Source organism: Pongo abelii, chromosome 14 (assembly GCF_028885655.2).
Source record: "Pongo abelii isolate AG06213 chromosome 14, NHGRI_mPonAbe1-v2.0_pri, whole genome shotgun sequence".
NCBI lineage: Eukaryota > Metazoa > Chordata > Mammalia > Primates > Hominidae > Pongo > Pongo abelii.
The window spans coordinates 107587686-107606627 of NC_071999.2; the positions used below are offsets into that span (position 1 = coordinate 107587686).

At 35.3% G+C, this 18942-nt stretch overlaps 1 protein-coding gene across 7 annotated transcripts in view; it reads right to left on the bottom strand.

The window, feature by feature from the left end:
• The window catches only part of NALCN (sodium leak channel, non-selective), a 365066-nt gene that overhangs the window by 328267 nt on the left and 17857 nt on the right, over positions 1–18942 (bottom strand). For all 7 annotated transcript variants that reach the window (XM_024231054.3, XM_024231061.3, XM_054529197.2 and 4 more), the window contains exons 2-3: positions 18620–18766; positions 14819–15001 (exon numbers count right to left, since the gene is read on the bottom strand). In XM_024231054.3, coding sequence (XP_024086822.1) covers positions 14819–15001; positions 18620–18766 — 330 coding nt within the window. The remainder of the gene's footprint in view (positions 1–14818; positions 15002–18619; positions 18767–18942) is intronic.

Consider the following 18942-nt stretch of genomic DNA (forward strand, 5'->3'; position numbering starts at 1 on the left):
GACATCTACAGAACTTTCCACTGTATATATGTGGATGTATATATACACATATATATACATTTTTTCTCATTGTCACATAGCACATATTCTAAAATCAACACTTAATCAGACATAAAACACCTCTCAGAAAATGCAAAATAACTGAAATCAAAACAACCACTCTCTTGGACCACAGTGAAATAAAAATAGAATTCAAGACTAACAAAAAAAAGTGAAGAAGAAACTTGTCTTAATTTGCAAGGAAAACACATATTGACTTTCATTTTAATTGGGATTGTATATGTAAAAGAAATATAAAGATGTACCACTTTCATTTTTTAATAGGGTATCTATTCTGACATTAGAATGCTTTAATAACATGGGAATTTAAAAAATGCCTTTGGAATAATAAAACAGAAAACTTCATGAGGTTAAAAATTAGAAACTTTAAATAGAAAATCTTTTGCTTTTTTAGGACTATCCCATTAAGTCATCAATTTATAGTCATCCATGTAAGTCAGTTCTGAATTCAGTCACATATATCATTACTCCTCTGATTAAACCTGCTAGGGAAATGAAAATAGAAATAAAATGTAAAGATTTCAGATTAAATGATAAAACATGTTGCAGGATACTGACATAAGCCTCTACCTTTAGTAACAAATAGGTATCCAAATATCTCCTTGAGAGGTTTCTGGAAATAGTTTATGGTGTATGCAAAACTAACACTATGATAAAACACTTAATGGAAGTTATCTGACCCAAAAACGAAGTATAAACTCAACTTAACACTGGGTAAGTGCCTGTTTTACACTAGAGGATATATAATGCCTAGCTAACACACACACACACACATACACACACACCCCACCATCACCACCACCAGCAACAACCAAAAGAACAACAATCTTGTAGAAAAACATATGTGAACACATCCAGCTAATATATAAGGCAAAATAACTTAAAGCTATAAACATGGTGGGAAAGATGGTAAGATTAATTCTGTGGGGAGTTTAGAGAAACCGATGGTAATTCCCAAATGAATGGACAAATAATGTTTTCAGGGGCAAGATAATCAACCAAACTTGGTGACTCCTGGGTTTGGGAAGACTCACAAAAGAGATATGAAAGCAAACTCTGAAGCTTGGCTCTGGGTGACAAGAAGGACAATGGCCCTATTAAATTGTTCAATTGTCATCATATGAAGATTTATACCCATGGAAGAGAAAAACTGCATCTTAGGATGCTACTGATGCTACTGGTGTTTATGTGCTACACATAAACACATCGCAAAGGTTAAATATATAACAAATAATTTAAGGATTTTTTATAGTCATCTTCAACCTTTTTTACAGTTGCATTTTTTAATAGTTGTGTTAAAGATCTCACAGAGGATCTTTAACTATAAGCATCATACTTGCCTCGTATATTGCACAGTTGAAAATGTAAATTAATTATAATCTAAATACAGATAATATAGCCAATATAAAATTGACTTTTTCTGAGCCTAAATTTGATTAACACCCAAGAAGATAACAGAATATGAATTATTTAAAGTTGTGCCCTTCATTCCTTCCTTCCTCCCTCCCTCCCTTCCTTCCTTCTTTCCCTCAGCTCATAAGCATCCCTTTAATCTAGGCAGTGTTCAAGAACTAGGGATACAAGGGTGAACAAAACAAATGCTTCTGTCTTTATGCAATTTACATTCTGAATGAAATAAAATATAAAATATTCATTATGTTATATGTTGACAGTGTCATGGAGAAAAATAAAAGTGTATTTTCAAATGGACTTTTATTAAATGAGCAAATGTTTTTTACTTGTGTGTTAGGGAAAAAGAAAAAGAAAATTATCACTTCATCTTTATTTTAAGAACTAGGCATAGTTGTCACTTGTTTTCAAAAATGCAAATAATTCCAAAAACGAAAATTGCAATTTTATGGGACTCAGCAGAGAACTATGTTAAAATTGGAGCAATGAATGAGTACATATTAGGCAGGAAAAGAGTAATTATAGATCGTTGAGTACAAGGGCACCCAAATAGGATGAATTTATATTGTACTTTTTCAAAACAGTATTACTATTTTATTTCAATTTTGTCATTAACAATGTTATATGTAGTAGCACTACAATTACCCTCTTTTTAATTGCTCATAATTTGCTTTGGAAATGAATTAAACTCAGTGGAACATAGAATGAGAGCTCACCATTACATTAAGGTACACTTACAATGTTAACAAATGAGGATAAACCGTGATATTTCCCTTTGTGTTGTGGGGAGGGGGGCGGGCAAGTGAGTGGCTAAGAGCCAAAGGTGGAGGAGAGACATGCTTTTCACAACGTATTCTGATATGTTTTTGGACCAATGCTTACATGCTAAATTTTTAAAAATAGCTTTTCAATTTTTTTTTAAGTTGGACATTTTAGCTTTAACAAAATCACTTCTCCAGTTGGCAAAAATAAATTTAAATTTAAAAATTGGGGCCTCACCAATTCAGAATGAAAAGCTATCAATAACAGATGTGACTGAGTTTTTGTTTCTGATTTGTTTGCTAAGGAAATTAATGTTGTAAAACTGGCCCACACTACATTTCAAACTATATAAAATAATGAATTATTTTAAATCATTTTAGAAGCACCAGTGGTGATCAGAAATTAGAAGCATATAAACATCTTAATTTCAAACGACCTCAGTTATAAAAACTGGCTTAGCAAAAATTCTACTATGTAATATAGAAAACTTTCTTTTCCATAGGAAGTAATTTAATTGTTTTGTTTGGAATGTTTTCTGCCTTGGACTTTTCAGAAACATATAGTGGCATTCACGTGTCACCAACAAGCTCAGCACATGCTAGATGGTATGCAGTGGTCAATCAGAATTGACCTCTTTTTATTTTCCCAGTAAAGTATGGAAATAATCCTCTGGGCATAAGTTTCATGTATTATTTTTTGGCTCGTGTTTCCAAGAGTCATTCAATATTCATAAACGTCTTTTATAAGCAGAGTTATGACCCAAGATACAAAGGCCAGCAACCCTCAGCGTTTTTCCATTTGTAAAAAATCTTTGGCTTTTTAATGTTCATTGTTTTTCATGCTGTCCATCTTCCTGAAAAATTCTGCCAAGTCTGTGCCAACCTTTCCTTCCAGAGTGATCTGACTACAGCCTCCTCTGATCACCTTAACTCAGGCGTCACGCAACAACTGACAACTCAGCTCGTGTATATAAATAATGTGCATCTTGTGTTACTCGCAGAATACGCCTTTGTAATCCATATTGGTTATTTCATGAATTTATATTTGGTCTCTCCAACTTATTGGATCTGATGGTGAAGTCTGAGTTTCCTACTTAAATCTTCTCTGAACGTATTCTCTGGAGTTACATTAAGGGGAACATCACACTTCGGGGACTGTTGTGGGGTGGAGGGAGGGGGGAGGGATAGCATTGGGAGATATACCTAATGCTAGATGACGAGTTGGTGGGTGCAGCGCACCAGCATGGCACATGTATACATATGTAACTTACCTGCACGTTGCACACATGTACCATAGAGCCTAAAGTATAATAATAATAATAATAATAATAATAAAAAGAAAAAAAAAAGAAGTCTATCTCTCATGGTAAATGTTTGAGTGTGTTCTGAAGATGAGTAACACCCTGAGACTTTAAGTCGGATAATTTAAGGTTGTGTTTGCAGCACCCAGTACAGTGGATGACATATAGCAGATACTAAGTGAATGATGAGATAGGCACAAGAACCATGTCTTAGGTACAGTGTATACAGCAAGATGTCAGTTAACATACAATGTATACAGCAAGATGTCAGTTAAGATTTCTTAATGAATGCATCCATCCATCCATCTATTCACTGAAATTATTTGTATGCTTCTAAAAAGAAATTATTCCTTTCTGGCTCCTTTGTAACCATGAAAGATCACAGATGAGATTATGAGATGACTTATGGATACTTCCTGGATTAGCATAGTTTGCATAAGCAGAACTAAACGTGCCATGCAAATACAGTTACAGTTTACATATTTTACACATTACCATGATTGTAAATACAATTGAATTGGTAGGAATTAAAATTACTATCATATTAATCATTATCAATAATCGCTAAGGCACAATAAGTGTATAATACTTTTAAATAAGTAGAATACAGACCTTGAAATCTGACACTTTGGAATACAATCTTGGATTATGTTTTGTATCTGGCACATTTATCAAATTATCATCAGAAGCCCTAGCCATAGTAGTCAAAGTTGCTTTGATTCCATTTATAAGCATGGCCAGATCCTTTAAAATTCTACTGTATTGAGGCTCAAGTTATAATATTTGCAACCCGCTTCTAAAATATGCAGCCAGAAGCTAACACATATGAATGCCCAGTGGTACTCAAGATATTTTAACACCTTAAATATGAAAAAATGTTTTAATTTGTTTGTTCCATCAACAAGAAATGGAGGGCAGAGAGTGCTTGACCTATGGGCAAAAATCAGCACTTTGGTGACTGGGAGATGAGTGCTTCAAGAGCTGTATATGTCAATTTTTATAACGGTAAACACTTGAAGACTGCCAATCAATGATAAGGTATAAGAAAGTAACAACATATCATGCAAGTATTTAACAAGCAGAAAAAAGAAACATATTTATAGGGATATATTTTGCAGTGACAAAATGATATGCACTGGTACAGTTTCATGAGAACAGGATTTATTGTCCCAAGTTTCCAGGGCCCATCTGTCACTATGTCTTAGCATCATTATATATTACTTCAACAGTGCTTAAAGGATGCATGCTACTTTTACTTGTATCTATTGCCAGATGTGAAATAGACAACTGAGAATGGTCTAAAGAATTCACAGTCTGCAATACATGAAGTGCTCTGCAACAACACAGACATGTATCATCCAAATAGTTTCTTTTCACCTCTAGGGATTTGGTGAGTGAGAATGCTTCCAGCAAGAGGAATTAGGAAGGCAATTAGAAGAAAGTTGCTGAGGAGTGGGAATTGATGGGCAACGACCTTCAAGCTTTGGGAATATTATAAAAGATGGAAAACACTTAAAACAAATGCATTCCTCCAACAAAAATTGTTAAAGACATTTCTTGCTGGAAGGACTTTCTGCTTCAGTTTCTCTCCCCAGCTGTGCATCCAGCATGTAACCTCCAGAGTGAACTATTCAAACACAAATCAGATTGTACCACTCTCAGATGAAAATCCTCCATGCATCTTACTGACCACAGAACAAAGTCAGAACTCCTTGCAGAGCCTGCTGGGCCCTCCATGATGCAGCCAGGTCTGGCTTCACAAACTCCTCTCCAGCTGCCTCCTGTGCACAGCGCATCTGCCACTTCTGACTACTTTGAGCTCGGCATGTACCTTGCTGTTCCACACCTTTGTGTCTCATATTCCTTTTCCTTCTCCGTGAGATCCCTTACTTCTATCTTACTTCCATCACCCCTGCCACAGACCACACTTACTCATCCTTCAAGGCATCGTTTCACGTTCCTCTTTCTTCAAGACTTCTCTGATATCCCCAAGCAGACAGTTTTGGTCCTTTTCTTTTTTTATGCCTGCCTCCCCCATAGCTTTTACAGACCACTATTAAAGCCCTTTCATAAAAAAAAGAAGTTCCCTCTCTATGGAGATTCTCACTGTACTAATATTTGCTATTTATATCTGCAAAAAATGTTTGCCCCAGAATCACTATGAACCTAGAAGAACCACCATAATGAATTTGCACGTGTGCCAATGGAGACATTAAAGTTGCCAATAGAGTCTGCCAAAGGTATAGTGTGCAATGCAGGTGTACCTCTGTTGTTCACCTTTTGAGCCAAATCTTGTACCAGCACTGTTTACCTACTTAACTATTTAATGCTAGTGCATTGATACCTTCCTCTTTCCTACCTTTCCCCTGAAGGTTAGCCTTTCAAAAGATCCAAAAATTGAGTTTACCAATCCAGGCCCATTTTATCATAGTTCATCAATTCTAAAACACACCCTACCCTGCTCCAATACAGTTGCACAATTCTGGATTCAGGATGCATCTTCTAATTGATGCATCAATCACAATCTTACATCTTACAGTCAAAGTATAATTAGAAGCCTTTATTATTTCTTAGAGACCTGTGAATCTGTGAAGTGATGTCATTTTTTTTTTTACTATTGATGATATCAACAATTCAATAAAATATGGTGGATAGTACTTTAATGTATTTTTAAAATTTACTTAATAACAGAAAGTTCCTGTTATTGTTGGGGACATAAAACATCCACTATGGTTTGATTAGTGCAAATAATTGGGTAAGGGGTGTTTTAAATGCTTTTTATTTTGCAGAAATATGCAGGTTGACTTGTGTAGGTATTAGATTGTAATGTAGTGATATTTGGAGAAATCATTCAGAGCTCCCCTAATACATTATTAGTTTTTCCATATAAATTAATGAAATAGAAGTGCCTATTTTCTGAAAATATGCTATCCAGCAAGTTTTCAGAAATATATTGGATGTTGAAAATGAAGAGTGCCCTTTATGTGCTAAGTCTGATCCACAGAGTGAATCAGGCTTTCTCTGAGGACAGGGGCTCTGCTTAGTTTTGTCTGTTTCCCTTCTCCAAGTGTAGAGATGAACTCATTGTAAGTGTCCAATAAATGGTTGCTGGATGATTAAAGGAAAACTTGGAAACTGTACTTGGGTTTAAGAATATAACTCCTTCTTATATTACATTTATATCTTAAATATCTTAAACATTTTCATATCTTACATATTTTATATTTATATTTATACATATTTTAATATATTTGGCAAATTACTAGGTCAATAAAATTAGTAGGCAATGCTAGGAAGCCACAGCTTTGACACGTTTGTTTTGAAAAAATAAAATTTCTGGGTTTGGTTTGTTGTGCATAATTTAATAAACTAGGTATCATTGGATAACACTACTTTAACGATTAGGTATGACTCTTAGGTATACCATAACATTGCCAAAATTGGCTAGGTATAATTTTAAAGAATTGTGCATGACAGCTGGGCAAAAATACATTGGTTTGCTTCTATAAATATTTTCTTATGGACTAACATAGTTTTATGCATGGAAAAGACTCTTTAAAAAATAACAGGTTAGCATTTCCCAAGTTACTGGCATACGTGCACACCAACTCACACACACTTTTCCACCCAGAACACATGGCTAACAGGTACTGCCCACTCAGTAACTAAATTTGACTATTCCTTAGAAATATTTTAGTTGGAAATCAGTGAATATTAAACATTTCATATTTGCACAACTCTGTTCCAAACAATGTGAAAACTTACTATGAAAAGTGTAACCTGAAGATTAAAATAAAACATGTATATTCATAACGTTCCTATTTATGTATGAAAAATACAAGCTTAAATGTTAGTGAGAAAATGCAGCACATATTCGCAAATTACTCTGGGTGAAGAGACCAAAGAATTGAGAGATAACTGCAGTGCTATTGGCAAATGTATTAAGGTAGAAAAAGTATGAAAAATGATGAGGTTTTCAGCAGACGGGTGCTTAACAAAAGTTTTAAAAATTATGGTAGAGTTGAAGAAAGCACAGTAACTCAAACTTGAGTAATATAAGAGAGAGGTCCCCTGAAAGGTATCATAGAGCTTCAGTGTGACAGTGTGTTTTTATTATGATGTGACTTTACCTACAATATTTACAAATTTCTCATGTAAGTGTAAAAGCAAAACAAATTTACAAATACAAAAATGCAAAGTTAATAAAATGTAAATTAGGAACATACATTTAATGTGAAAAGGACATTTTGCTAAAATAAAGCCTTATCAAAAGTTTAAGTTTTGAATATAAGAACATAATATCAAGCCCAATATACTCTTTGAGCTGTATCTGTTATGACATGCATGTTTGAAGAAATCTGTAGTACAAAAATAATAAAACTGTGGCTTAGATTTAACATCATGAAAATGACAGCACTTACTGATATAATTATTACCCTCTAACAATAATAGAGGCCATGATGGTAAAAATTCAGTGAGTTGATACATTTAAAGCTTGGTTCAGGATAAACAGATTTCATATTTAACTATATTTAACTAAAACGTTAGCTAGCATTTAAACATAGAATACCAGTTTTACTGAGCTATGAAGTTGAGCTACTTCAAAATAATGTTAACAGTGCAATATTACTAAAATTGCATTACAGTTGTATTTGATCCAATTATTTCTGAATGAAAACCAGAAAACCTTATTTGATTTTCATTTTAAATTTCACTTCTTACAGATTGAAAATAAAAAAATATTTTTGGTTGTAGTAAATAGCTCATCACCCAAATGTTGATGGAAATGTGAAAATACTGGAAATGGCTAATTTACAGCATTTTGAAAACAATTTGGTCCTAAGTCATTTCTTTCTCTTTTAACTATTGCTTCAACTTCTAACATTTACATTATTAAAACTTGTGTTCTCTCACTGCTCTGTTCACTTGGAAAGAGTATATAATTTATAGATTAAGTATGCCTCTGTTCTTTTTATCATTAGACTGTGACAATTATCAGAGTGCCTACTATCATTTTAGTGATGTGAAATCCAAGTCTTTATTTAATGACTTAAAAAAACAAAAGTTTTCTTCTAGGAAAATGTCATTCATTTGTTTCATTCAAATGGAACCCTTAAGAAGTCAACACATGGCAATTTCAATCATAAAATGCTTCACCCAGAATATTCAGATCTTTCAATGCATGGGCAAAGGTTGCCATGGCCCCGATAACCACTACACACAAGTGACAGGGCCATTCATGGCCCTCTAGTGAAACACAGAATGTGAGCTAGGGCTGGGCAACGTCCAGGGGAGTACTGTGAATAACAGAGACGTTAGCATTCTCCCAAGACCAACTTTCTCCCAAGATGGCCTCCTGAGACAAGTTCCAGTTATCTGAACCTATGCTTATCTAAACCTAGTGCTTATAAAAACTAGCCTAGCCACATTGTGGAAGATACAGACAATTTTGGAATCATCCTGAAGTCTGTTCATTGAAGCTATGGAGGATGCCCACCTCTTCCATAAACCAGTAGATTTCCATAACCCCAAAATCACTAATAAATACATGTGGAATGCTGAGCAGATATCTCAGAAGGTGAACCTTAAAATAAATGGCCAAATTTGTAGAAATGTAAACTGGCAGGCTGCAAGTTGCAGGTTAATGTAAAACAAAGGAACAAAACAAAAGCAAATGACTACCAATGTCCCCAAGGAACTGCAGAAAGATCAGAGGCAATGGAATATTAGAAACTCCAAAGGACACCCAACAAAAACCCTTTCCTGACCACAGCCCCATGTTTAGAATGGAAATTGAGTAGGGCAAGGACACTGGGGCCAGTGGGTAAGGAATATTCGATAATTGGGCCAGCAGTCCAGAGGCAGCAGAGCTCAGAACCTGACAGTCGGTACACAGAAAAGCTCTGTGTTTACCCATCAGGATAACAACAGTGGAGGGACCCCTCGTGCTGACAATATGAGGAGGCTACTCTACCCAATGTGTGGGAAAAACTCCCATTTCATGTGAAGAACAAGAACAACCAAACAAATGGGTCATGATGAAGCCCTTGTGAAAACATTACAGAATAAGATGAATGAAATAATACATAGGCTGGGCGTGGTGGCTCACGCCTGGAATCCCAGCACCTTGGGAAGCCAAGGCAGGTGGATCACCTGAGGTCAGGAGTCTGAGACCGGCCTGGCCAACGTGGTGAAACCCCATCTCTACTAAAAATACAAAAATTAGCCGGGTGTGGTGGTGCGTGCCTGTAATCTCAGCTACTCAGGAGGCTGAGGCAGGAGAATTGCTTGAACCCAGAAGGTGGAGGTTGCAGTGAGCCGAGATTGCACCACTGTACTCCGGCCTGGGTGACAGAGCGAGGTTCTGTCTCAAAAAATAATAAAAATAAAAATAAAATAATACATACATGTATAAACAGAAAATAAACACTCAAAGCAGATGAAGACTATAATCGAATATGACAACATGACCAAAAGAAATTTAAACAAACCAGAAGCTCCAAAAGTATCACAAAACTAGAAATAAGAAAACATAGAAATAATGTCTAAATGATAGGAGACTGAAAAGAAAGAAAACAAAAACTGTTCAGGAAATGATGAAAAAGAAATGAAAAAAGTATTTGAGAAAGAGGAGTGAAATACAGGGGACAGAGGAGTGAGGGGATAGCATGGGGAGTGAAGCAAGGGAAAGAGAATGTAGAAAACATAAAAACAGAAGGAAACACATGGAAAGAAAACAAAGGAAAGGAAAGACCAAAACATGGATCCTGGTGTAATTAGAATAGAAAAGGAATCCTGAAAACAATGAAATAAAATAAGTATCACATGATGAACCTAGGAAAGTATATCCATAACTATCAACAAAAAGATAACATACATTCTCATAGAGCTACTGACTTTAACAATAAAGGGAAAGTCTCTTTCCATATTCAGGAGAAAAGATCAAGCCACTTAGAGGGAAAACAAACATTCTCAGCAGTAACATTTTATGCTGCCGGTTAACATTATCCTTGTGGTTAACATTTTAACCACAAGGCAAGGAAGCAGCAGATTTAAGAGTCTGAAGAAATGAAAATGTGAGACAAACACCTTCGAAAAGTTAGAAACAGACCAACAAAGTAAACCAAATAAAGCAAAGAAAGAAACTAATAAATATAAAACAAAAATTAAGTTAATTAAGCTGATTCTTAAAAAAAAATCAACAAAATGAGCAAACAAATTGGCTAACCTAAAACAAAATAGAACAAAACAAACAAAAAATACTACTAGCCAACCTAACGACAACAAAATGATAAACCAAAATAACAAAAAAAATACAAAATTAGGAGAAAATCAAATAGAGGAAAGAAAAGCTATTTACACAAATCTATGTTACCAAATAATTAAACAAAATAAATACGGGATAATTTCCTAAGAAAATATACTTCACCAAATAGACCCCAATAGACCAAGCAAGTCCGAAACAGACAGTTTTGACTGAACACGGTGACTCACTCCTGTAATCCCAGCACTTTGGGAGGCCGAGGTGGGAGGATCGCTTGAGTCCAGGAGTTGGGGACCAGCCTGGGCAACATAGCAAGACCCTGTCTCTAAAAAAAGTTTTAAAAATCAGCCACACATAGTGGCACACACCTGTAGTCCCAGCTACATGGGAGAATGAGGTGGGAGATCTCTTGACCCCAAGAGTTGGAGGTTGCAGTGAGCTATGATCACACCACTGCACTCCAGCTTGGGCAACAGAGCAAGATCTTGTCTCTACCAAAAAACGAAGACATAGGCCTGCCACAGTGGCTCACGCCTGTAATCCCAGCACTTTGGGAAGCCAAGACAGGTAGATCACAACGTCAGGAGATTGAGACCATCCTGGCCAACACAGTGAAACCGCATCTCTACTAAAAACACAAAAAGTTAGCCAGGCATGGTGGCACACGCTTGTAGTCCCAGCTACTCGGGAGGCTGAGGCAGGAGAATCGCTTGAACCTGGGAGGCAGAGGTTGCAATGAGCCGAAACTGCACCACTGCACTCCAGCCTGGGCCACAAGAGCAAGACTCCATCTCGAAAAAACAAAAGCAAAAACAAACAAAACGAAGCAAAACAAAACAAAACAAAACAAAAAAAATAAAATAAAACTAAAAATAAAACAGACAATTTCCATAGAAGAAATAGGCAATACTGCAAAGGAACCCCCACAAAAAAGCAACAGGACCAGATGATTTCACAGGGAATCGATACCAAACTTTTAAAGTGAAAACAGAATTCTGAGAGTGCTCAGACTATTTTATAGTGTGCATACATGCCCGTCACCCATACACATGAAAAATCTAATATCAAAACCTGACAAAGATTAGACCAAATTTAAAATAAGGAAAATAATAACATATATAACAAAACAGTACATTAAAATAGAATAAAAATGTATGTTGACCCAGTAGAGATTTTTCTTTATAGGAATGGAAGGATAATTCAATATTTAAAAATCTCTTCTATTACAAGCACTAAGGAAAAATAATAATTTGACAAATTAAAAATAATCATTTGACAAATTAAAAAGCTAGTCATGATACAACTCTCAAAATGTGAAATTAATGTTTATTCACTTAATCTGATAATGTATACATACTTCAAACCCCAATTTTTCAAACTAGTTAATGAAGAAACACTAGAGATGTTCTAGATAAACCAAAAACAAAAAAAAAACCAAAAATGTTCACTACCTCTACTGGTATTTAAAATTTTACTGGCAGTGTTAGTCAATTCATTTATTTTACTTTGAGTAAGTAAAAGCAACTGGGGCATAAAAATTAGAAAGAAAAAGACAAATATTTCTTTATTTGAATATGATATGATGATATGGAAGCATCAAAGGAATTAGTGGAAAAACTATTATGACTAATACAAGAATCTACAACATTTAGTAAAGTAGCGGAGTACAATATTAATGTATAGAAACCAACAGCCTTCATTTAAAAGAACAAGTTAGAATATGTAATAGAAGATAAGACCTCATAAAAATAACAAAATGATTAAATAAAATACCAAAGCATAAATATAACCAAGAATGTGCAAAATCTATATGAGGAAACCTACAAAACACTCCTGTATGACATAAAATGCAGACAACAGAAAGTTTGTCCATGATTTGGATAAGAATTGTGTATGGTACAAATAACCACGAACAAAGCCAATGACAATGGCAAACTGGGAAAAACAACTGCAACTTATATCACAAAGGGCTGATACTTCTAACACACACAGAGTGGCCAAAATTGAATGAAAAAATAGTAACTTAAAAATGGCTCTTGATACATAAAATCCCGTTTAACCTCACTCTCAAAAGGGAAATGCAAATTAAAACTACAGTGGATTACCGGTTCCCACCCTTCAGACTGGCAAATATCCAGAAGTCTGACACATTTTGCAGTGACCATGTGGGAAAGAAGCACCTGTGCGCATTGCTGGTCAAAATACAAAGCAGCTCAGAGAACATGCAGTACACAGAAACTATTAAAGAGCACCATCTGGAAGCAGTCAGCCAAATCTCAAATGTAGAATCTTCCGCAAGACAAAAGACGCATGTCTTCCAATGGACCATGACATAGGAAAATTTTTTGCAGGATATGAAAAGCTGAAACTTAATGGACTTACAGAGACTTAAAGGAGACTTAAGAAACATAAGTGGGAGGCTGAGGCGGGCAGATCACCTAAGGTTGGGAGTTCGAGACCAACATGGAGAAGCCTCATCTCTACTGAAAATACAAAATTAGCCTGGCGTGGTGGCTTATGCCTGTAATCCCAGCTACTTGGGAGACTGAGGCAGGAGAATCGCTTGAATGCAGGAGGCAGAGGTTGCAGTGAGCTGAGATCGCGCCATTGCACTCCAGCCTGGGCAACAAGAGTGAAACTCCATCCCAAAAACAAAAACAAAAACAATCAAATATACTATGTAAACCTTGTCTGAGTCTTGATTTGAAGAAACCACCTATAAAAAAAATTTGTGACAATTCAGGAAATATGAATATGGGTTGAGTATTAGCCTACATTAAGGAATTATTGCTAAGTCTTGTTACAAATATTTTATCATATGTAAAATATTGTTATATTTGATAATGGTATGGTGGTTATAAAAAAAGAAAGTTTTATCAGTCACCAATACAAAAGGAGTTATTTCTGAAATGACTTGGTTTCTCAGATTTGCTTTAAAATGAAACAGAATTGGCTAAATATTGATAACTGTTGATGTTTAGTTACAGGGATTCACATTATAACTGTAATATACTTTGGGGTAAATGTTTAAAGTCCACAATAAAAAGTTAAACATGAACCTGCTAATGCATTGTCTATGATCTCTGTCTTTCAAGGACGGCACACAATGAATTATGTATAAAAGGGAAGCAATGAAATTGACCAATAATTATGTGTTATACATTGTCTCAGTAGATTCTCAAAATCCTTGTACAAAATAAAACACTTTCCCACCAAAATTAGCTAACTTGAGATGCTGATACAACCAGTAAGTGAAAGAACTAGGATCTGAGTCGTCTGTCATTTGTCAAACCCTAAAATCTGCACTGCTATTACTGTTTCCCCAAATAGTACAATTTAAATACTCTAGGGACAGCATCATCTACATATGTTTAACCTATGTAAAGATTAGTGCTATGGAAGGAAAAGATATCCAGTGACAGAAATTTTCTTCCTTTTCTTTTCCTTTCTTTTTCCTTTTAAAACATTTTATATTTATTTTGTTTCCAGTTGGTACTAATTTCACATGACACATTATTTTCCTTTTGGTCCCAGACATTTTTTCCATCTCACGTCCTTTTTTTTCTTTTTTCATCGTTTAGTATCTTCAAAACACATCAAGTAAATGACATCATGCTGCAATAATATCATGCTCTAACTCTATCATGTGACTCTGATTCTGCACTCCATAAGTCAACAAATAATAAGGTGCTTCTCTGGGCCAGCCCCTGTGCCGGGTTGTGGGCTCAGCCGTAGGTGGCATGAATAGCCCTACTCCAGACTTCACACAGTCATTCGAACCATCTTGTTCCTTCTCAGATATTCCAAGAGTTTTTGCCTTATAAAATTTATTTAACTTTTAAAATAGTCTCATGTAACAATTTCTCCCAATCTCTGGAGTTATGCCTTTTTAAAAAGGACTTCAATATGTATAAGATAAAATGATGTTTTGTTTTACTGAAATGAACATGAAAATATGATTAAACGGATTAAGATTTTCAATGCATTTAGGTTCTTAGTTTAAATGACACGGAAGTGCTCACCTTGACAATGCCCCGGATGTGCATTTTTGCTATCATCTCTGCCGTGTAGAGAAACATCAATAATGTATCCAAAGTGAAGGTCACATACTGAAGTGGAGGATAGTGCTCGAAGGTCATTGGCGTATTCATACAAACAGAAATGACGCTGATGATGGCACAGATGCGCAGCAAAGAGTGAACCCACTGCAATGATGGTCCAGAGTTACTACATGGCACCATAACTGATATCTCAAACTTGTATTATGAACCACACTAAGTGGAAAACATGATACTGAGGTTAAAATAGTTTACTAATATGGAGGTGAAGAAGAAGAAATCTAAGTGCATATAATGTGCTATAAACATTTTCACATGTTTCTATATCATTTGATTCTCAAGGCACCTATTTTCCACATAAACACACTAAGACAGAAAGGTGGAGGCATTTCTGTGGTCATGCCTTACAAAGACCCAAAGCCTAGACGGAACCTGATCAGGCTCTCAAACATCTGATAACCTCCTAGGCATCAGACTACAATATAGGAAGATTCTGGTTCAATTAAAATATGTGTTTGTAATTTAGTCACATAGGAACTTGATATACCATGACTTTTTTTCATTTTTGTACTATAAGTACCTAGAATTAGGGGCATACTATATTTACCATAACTTCCCTAACATCTAGCACAAGGGCCTATCATAGTAGTTAGGAAATGCTTTTTAAATGAATTGATATATAACACATCCCATATTTAGAATTTCCTTTCTATTTGTATCTTATATATAAAGTCTTTGTATAAAAATACAAAGAAACTTTTTAAAAATCTGGTCTCATCCTACATTTTAAAAAATGCATAGATTTTTCTCTTTATTTTGGAGAACATATTTTACACAAATTTAGCCCAGACATCTTTCAAAATTCCACAAAACAACTTTCTGTGCAACACTAGAGGCATGTCTGCTATCTGAAGATTTTCTTTAACCCCAAAATGAGAAGAAAGAATTAAAGATAAGTGTGTGTTAACATGAATATATATACAGGACATACAATCACTCATACTCAATATTTTATTATGAAAACTAGTATCTAGGATTAAAAAAATACTTCACTGCATCTCCATGTTAAACCCACCACAATTAATATTACCAGTTAATCAATTAGTATACAATTCTTAAACATAATCCAAATATGTTTTTATTGACTATCTGGGACATATATGAAATTATGATAATTCTTTAATACTCTGAAAAAAATTTTAGTTTTGTGGTAGATGGATTCTGCAGCTATATATACTAGCAAACACTTAAGATGAAAAATAGAAAAGACTGTCAGAACTTTCAGGAGACTCAGACACTTGCAGCTGAGGAGTTATAATATTTATCTGACAGTTATAATATTTACATGAAGATATTATGCTGCTAATTCCATACCACATAAGCCACTGATGATTCAGTTTACTTTAAAGGTTGATGTATTTTTCCTGCAATTTGGAAGCACTTCAATAAACATCGGTGTGTGAATTTAGCCCCATCTGGACTTTCAACATAAAGAATCTAATTATACAAAAGAGCTTCCAAATATAAGTTATTCAACAACAAACACGTTTTTAGTTTAAAGACAGAATTTTAATGAAGAATTATTAATTTTAGTAAGTGCCTCCAAGGCCACATCTTTTACACTACCTTCTTCATAAGTTCATAGAAAGCTCTGTAATAAGATGGGCACTAAGAAAAAGTTAGGGGTGCTTCATTCTCTAGTCCATTCAATTCTCTAAGTATGAATGAAGGCCTACTATGTGTCAGAATGCTGGGAATGGAGAACAAAATATGGAAGCAACACACTTCTGACTCCTGCTTTGCAGTCCAAGAAGTAAAACACCTATGAATATATTTTTTATATATATATATATACACACACATATACATATATGAAATGTGTGTATATACACATAGAATGTTATATGTATATATATATTATGTTATGTGTAAATACACATACATGTAAACACATGTAGTCTGGAAGGCAGATTAGAGAAAGAAAGACTGACTGGGAAGGACAACAAAGAGTCCATGCAGATCCTGCATGTATCATGGTTAGGGGAAAGACAAGCAGTGCAAGAGGCAAAAACATGTCACATTATATAACACTATATAAAACATGTTCTAGATAAGACATAATATACATATATTATGTATATTGTCTAATGTATATAACATATACATATTACATATACATGTTATATGCATGTATGTATACATATATGTACACATTATACATACATATAATATATGTATATGCATATGCAACATGTATCTATGTTATATACACATGACATTTATATGTGTAGGTAATATGCATATGTGTTAACACATATAACATATATGTGTATATGTAATGTGTACATATGTGATATACTTATAACCTGTTATATGTTTATATGTATGTGTATATAACATGTATATATACCTGAGACAATAGATCCACAAATATACATATAGTATGTAAATATACACATGATCTACAATGTATATAATGTAAATATACACATAATATATGATATATATTTAAAAATACAGTTATTTATAGATAACATTATATTTATATACAAATATAAAACAGGCTAAGTGGAAAGAGAAGAGAGGTACATTCTGTCTGTGGCGGAAATAAGCCTTTCAGAGGAGGATGCCAGAGGTGACATCTCAGCCAGTCCTAATGGATGAGGAGGATTTGACTCATCAGAGGAGCTGGGAAAGGGTCACTGGGGCCAGGGAGCAGTACGAGCAAGGGAAAGCAATGTGAAGAATCCAGAGAGCCTAGAGGAGTAGGAGGCTGCTGATGGGGCTCGAGTGGACGGTGTGCTGACACAGGAAAGGAGCAGTTGCTGGACAGGTTAGGTCCTGAATGAAAAGAAGCAGGAATGTCACACTAACATATTTTAATTTGCAATGAAGGTGATAGGGATGCTTCCATGATTATAAAGCAGAGGCATGATGTGAATAAAAATAGAAATACAGAAAGAAATGTGAGCAGGCAGGGGAAGTAATCTGGAGGGCAGATTAGAGGAAGATCGACTGGGAAGGACAGCAAAGAGTCCAAGCAGATCCTATGTGTATCATGGTTGGGGGAAAGACAAGCACTGCAAGAGGCAACAGGTCATTTCCTTTTGTTACTTCAGCGTCAACCATGAGATGAGTAAGAAGTTGATCCTGCTTGGTTTTGCAGAGCTGAGATTCCGGCACTCATGGACATGCATGCCTGTCAGGCTTAGTTCTGGTTACTATGCTTTCTGGCATACGGTCGTGCCTGGCCTAGCAGTTCTTCTCAAATCCCCATCAACTTAATTAGGCGGTGAAGGTGACAAAGTTCTTCAGAGATATCATCCATTATCTCATTGACCTTTTACTCAAAATTTGCAAATCAGAAAGAGACCTTTAATTCCAAACACGTGCATATTGTCTCACGGATTCAGGAATGTTGATAACAAGTAAAGGAGGTTCATTAAGAACAGGTTGCTCATCTTGGACCCCAGCTTTGGATCAGCCTGAGAAGTGGTATCATCGCTACACCACATGACTGAGGACAGGGTGCACAGCGTGGGGAGGGGAGGGGATCAGACCACCCAGTGCATCTTCCTATGTGAGTAACTCATAGCAGCATCTCACTATTTCATTGAATTGTTCTCTACTTCCAGACTCTGAACCTCATCCATATTCTACTGCAGCTCAGACATTTCGAAGCCAAAGGTACATGATATTTGAATTTGTCAATCACATTTCTCTCACATCCACATGTGCTTCTCCATACTCGAAGAAGAAACTTACTGGTTTGTTAATCCAGAGGATGTCAGCGTTATCCGACAGAGACTCATCAGGACCAAAGTCAGTGACTGGCTGGGCTTCCACCCTGGAACTCTGCTTCCTTTTGAGCATGCTGAGGTTAGCTTTGGTGAGCAAGCACAAAACCACAGTCTGGGAAAAGGAAAAGTTGTATTTGTCATCTAAACCATCTTGCCCTCATCAAAAAATTGAGTTCCCCACATATATCTACTTATTTGTAAGGCATACATGTGTTCTACTCCATAGTGTATAATAAACATATGAAAATAGAAACTTTAAAAGGATGACATAAATTAATACCAATAGAA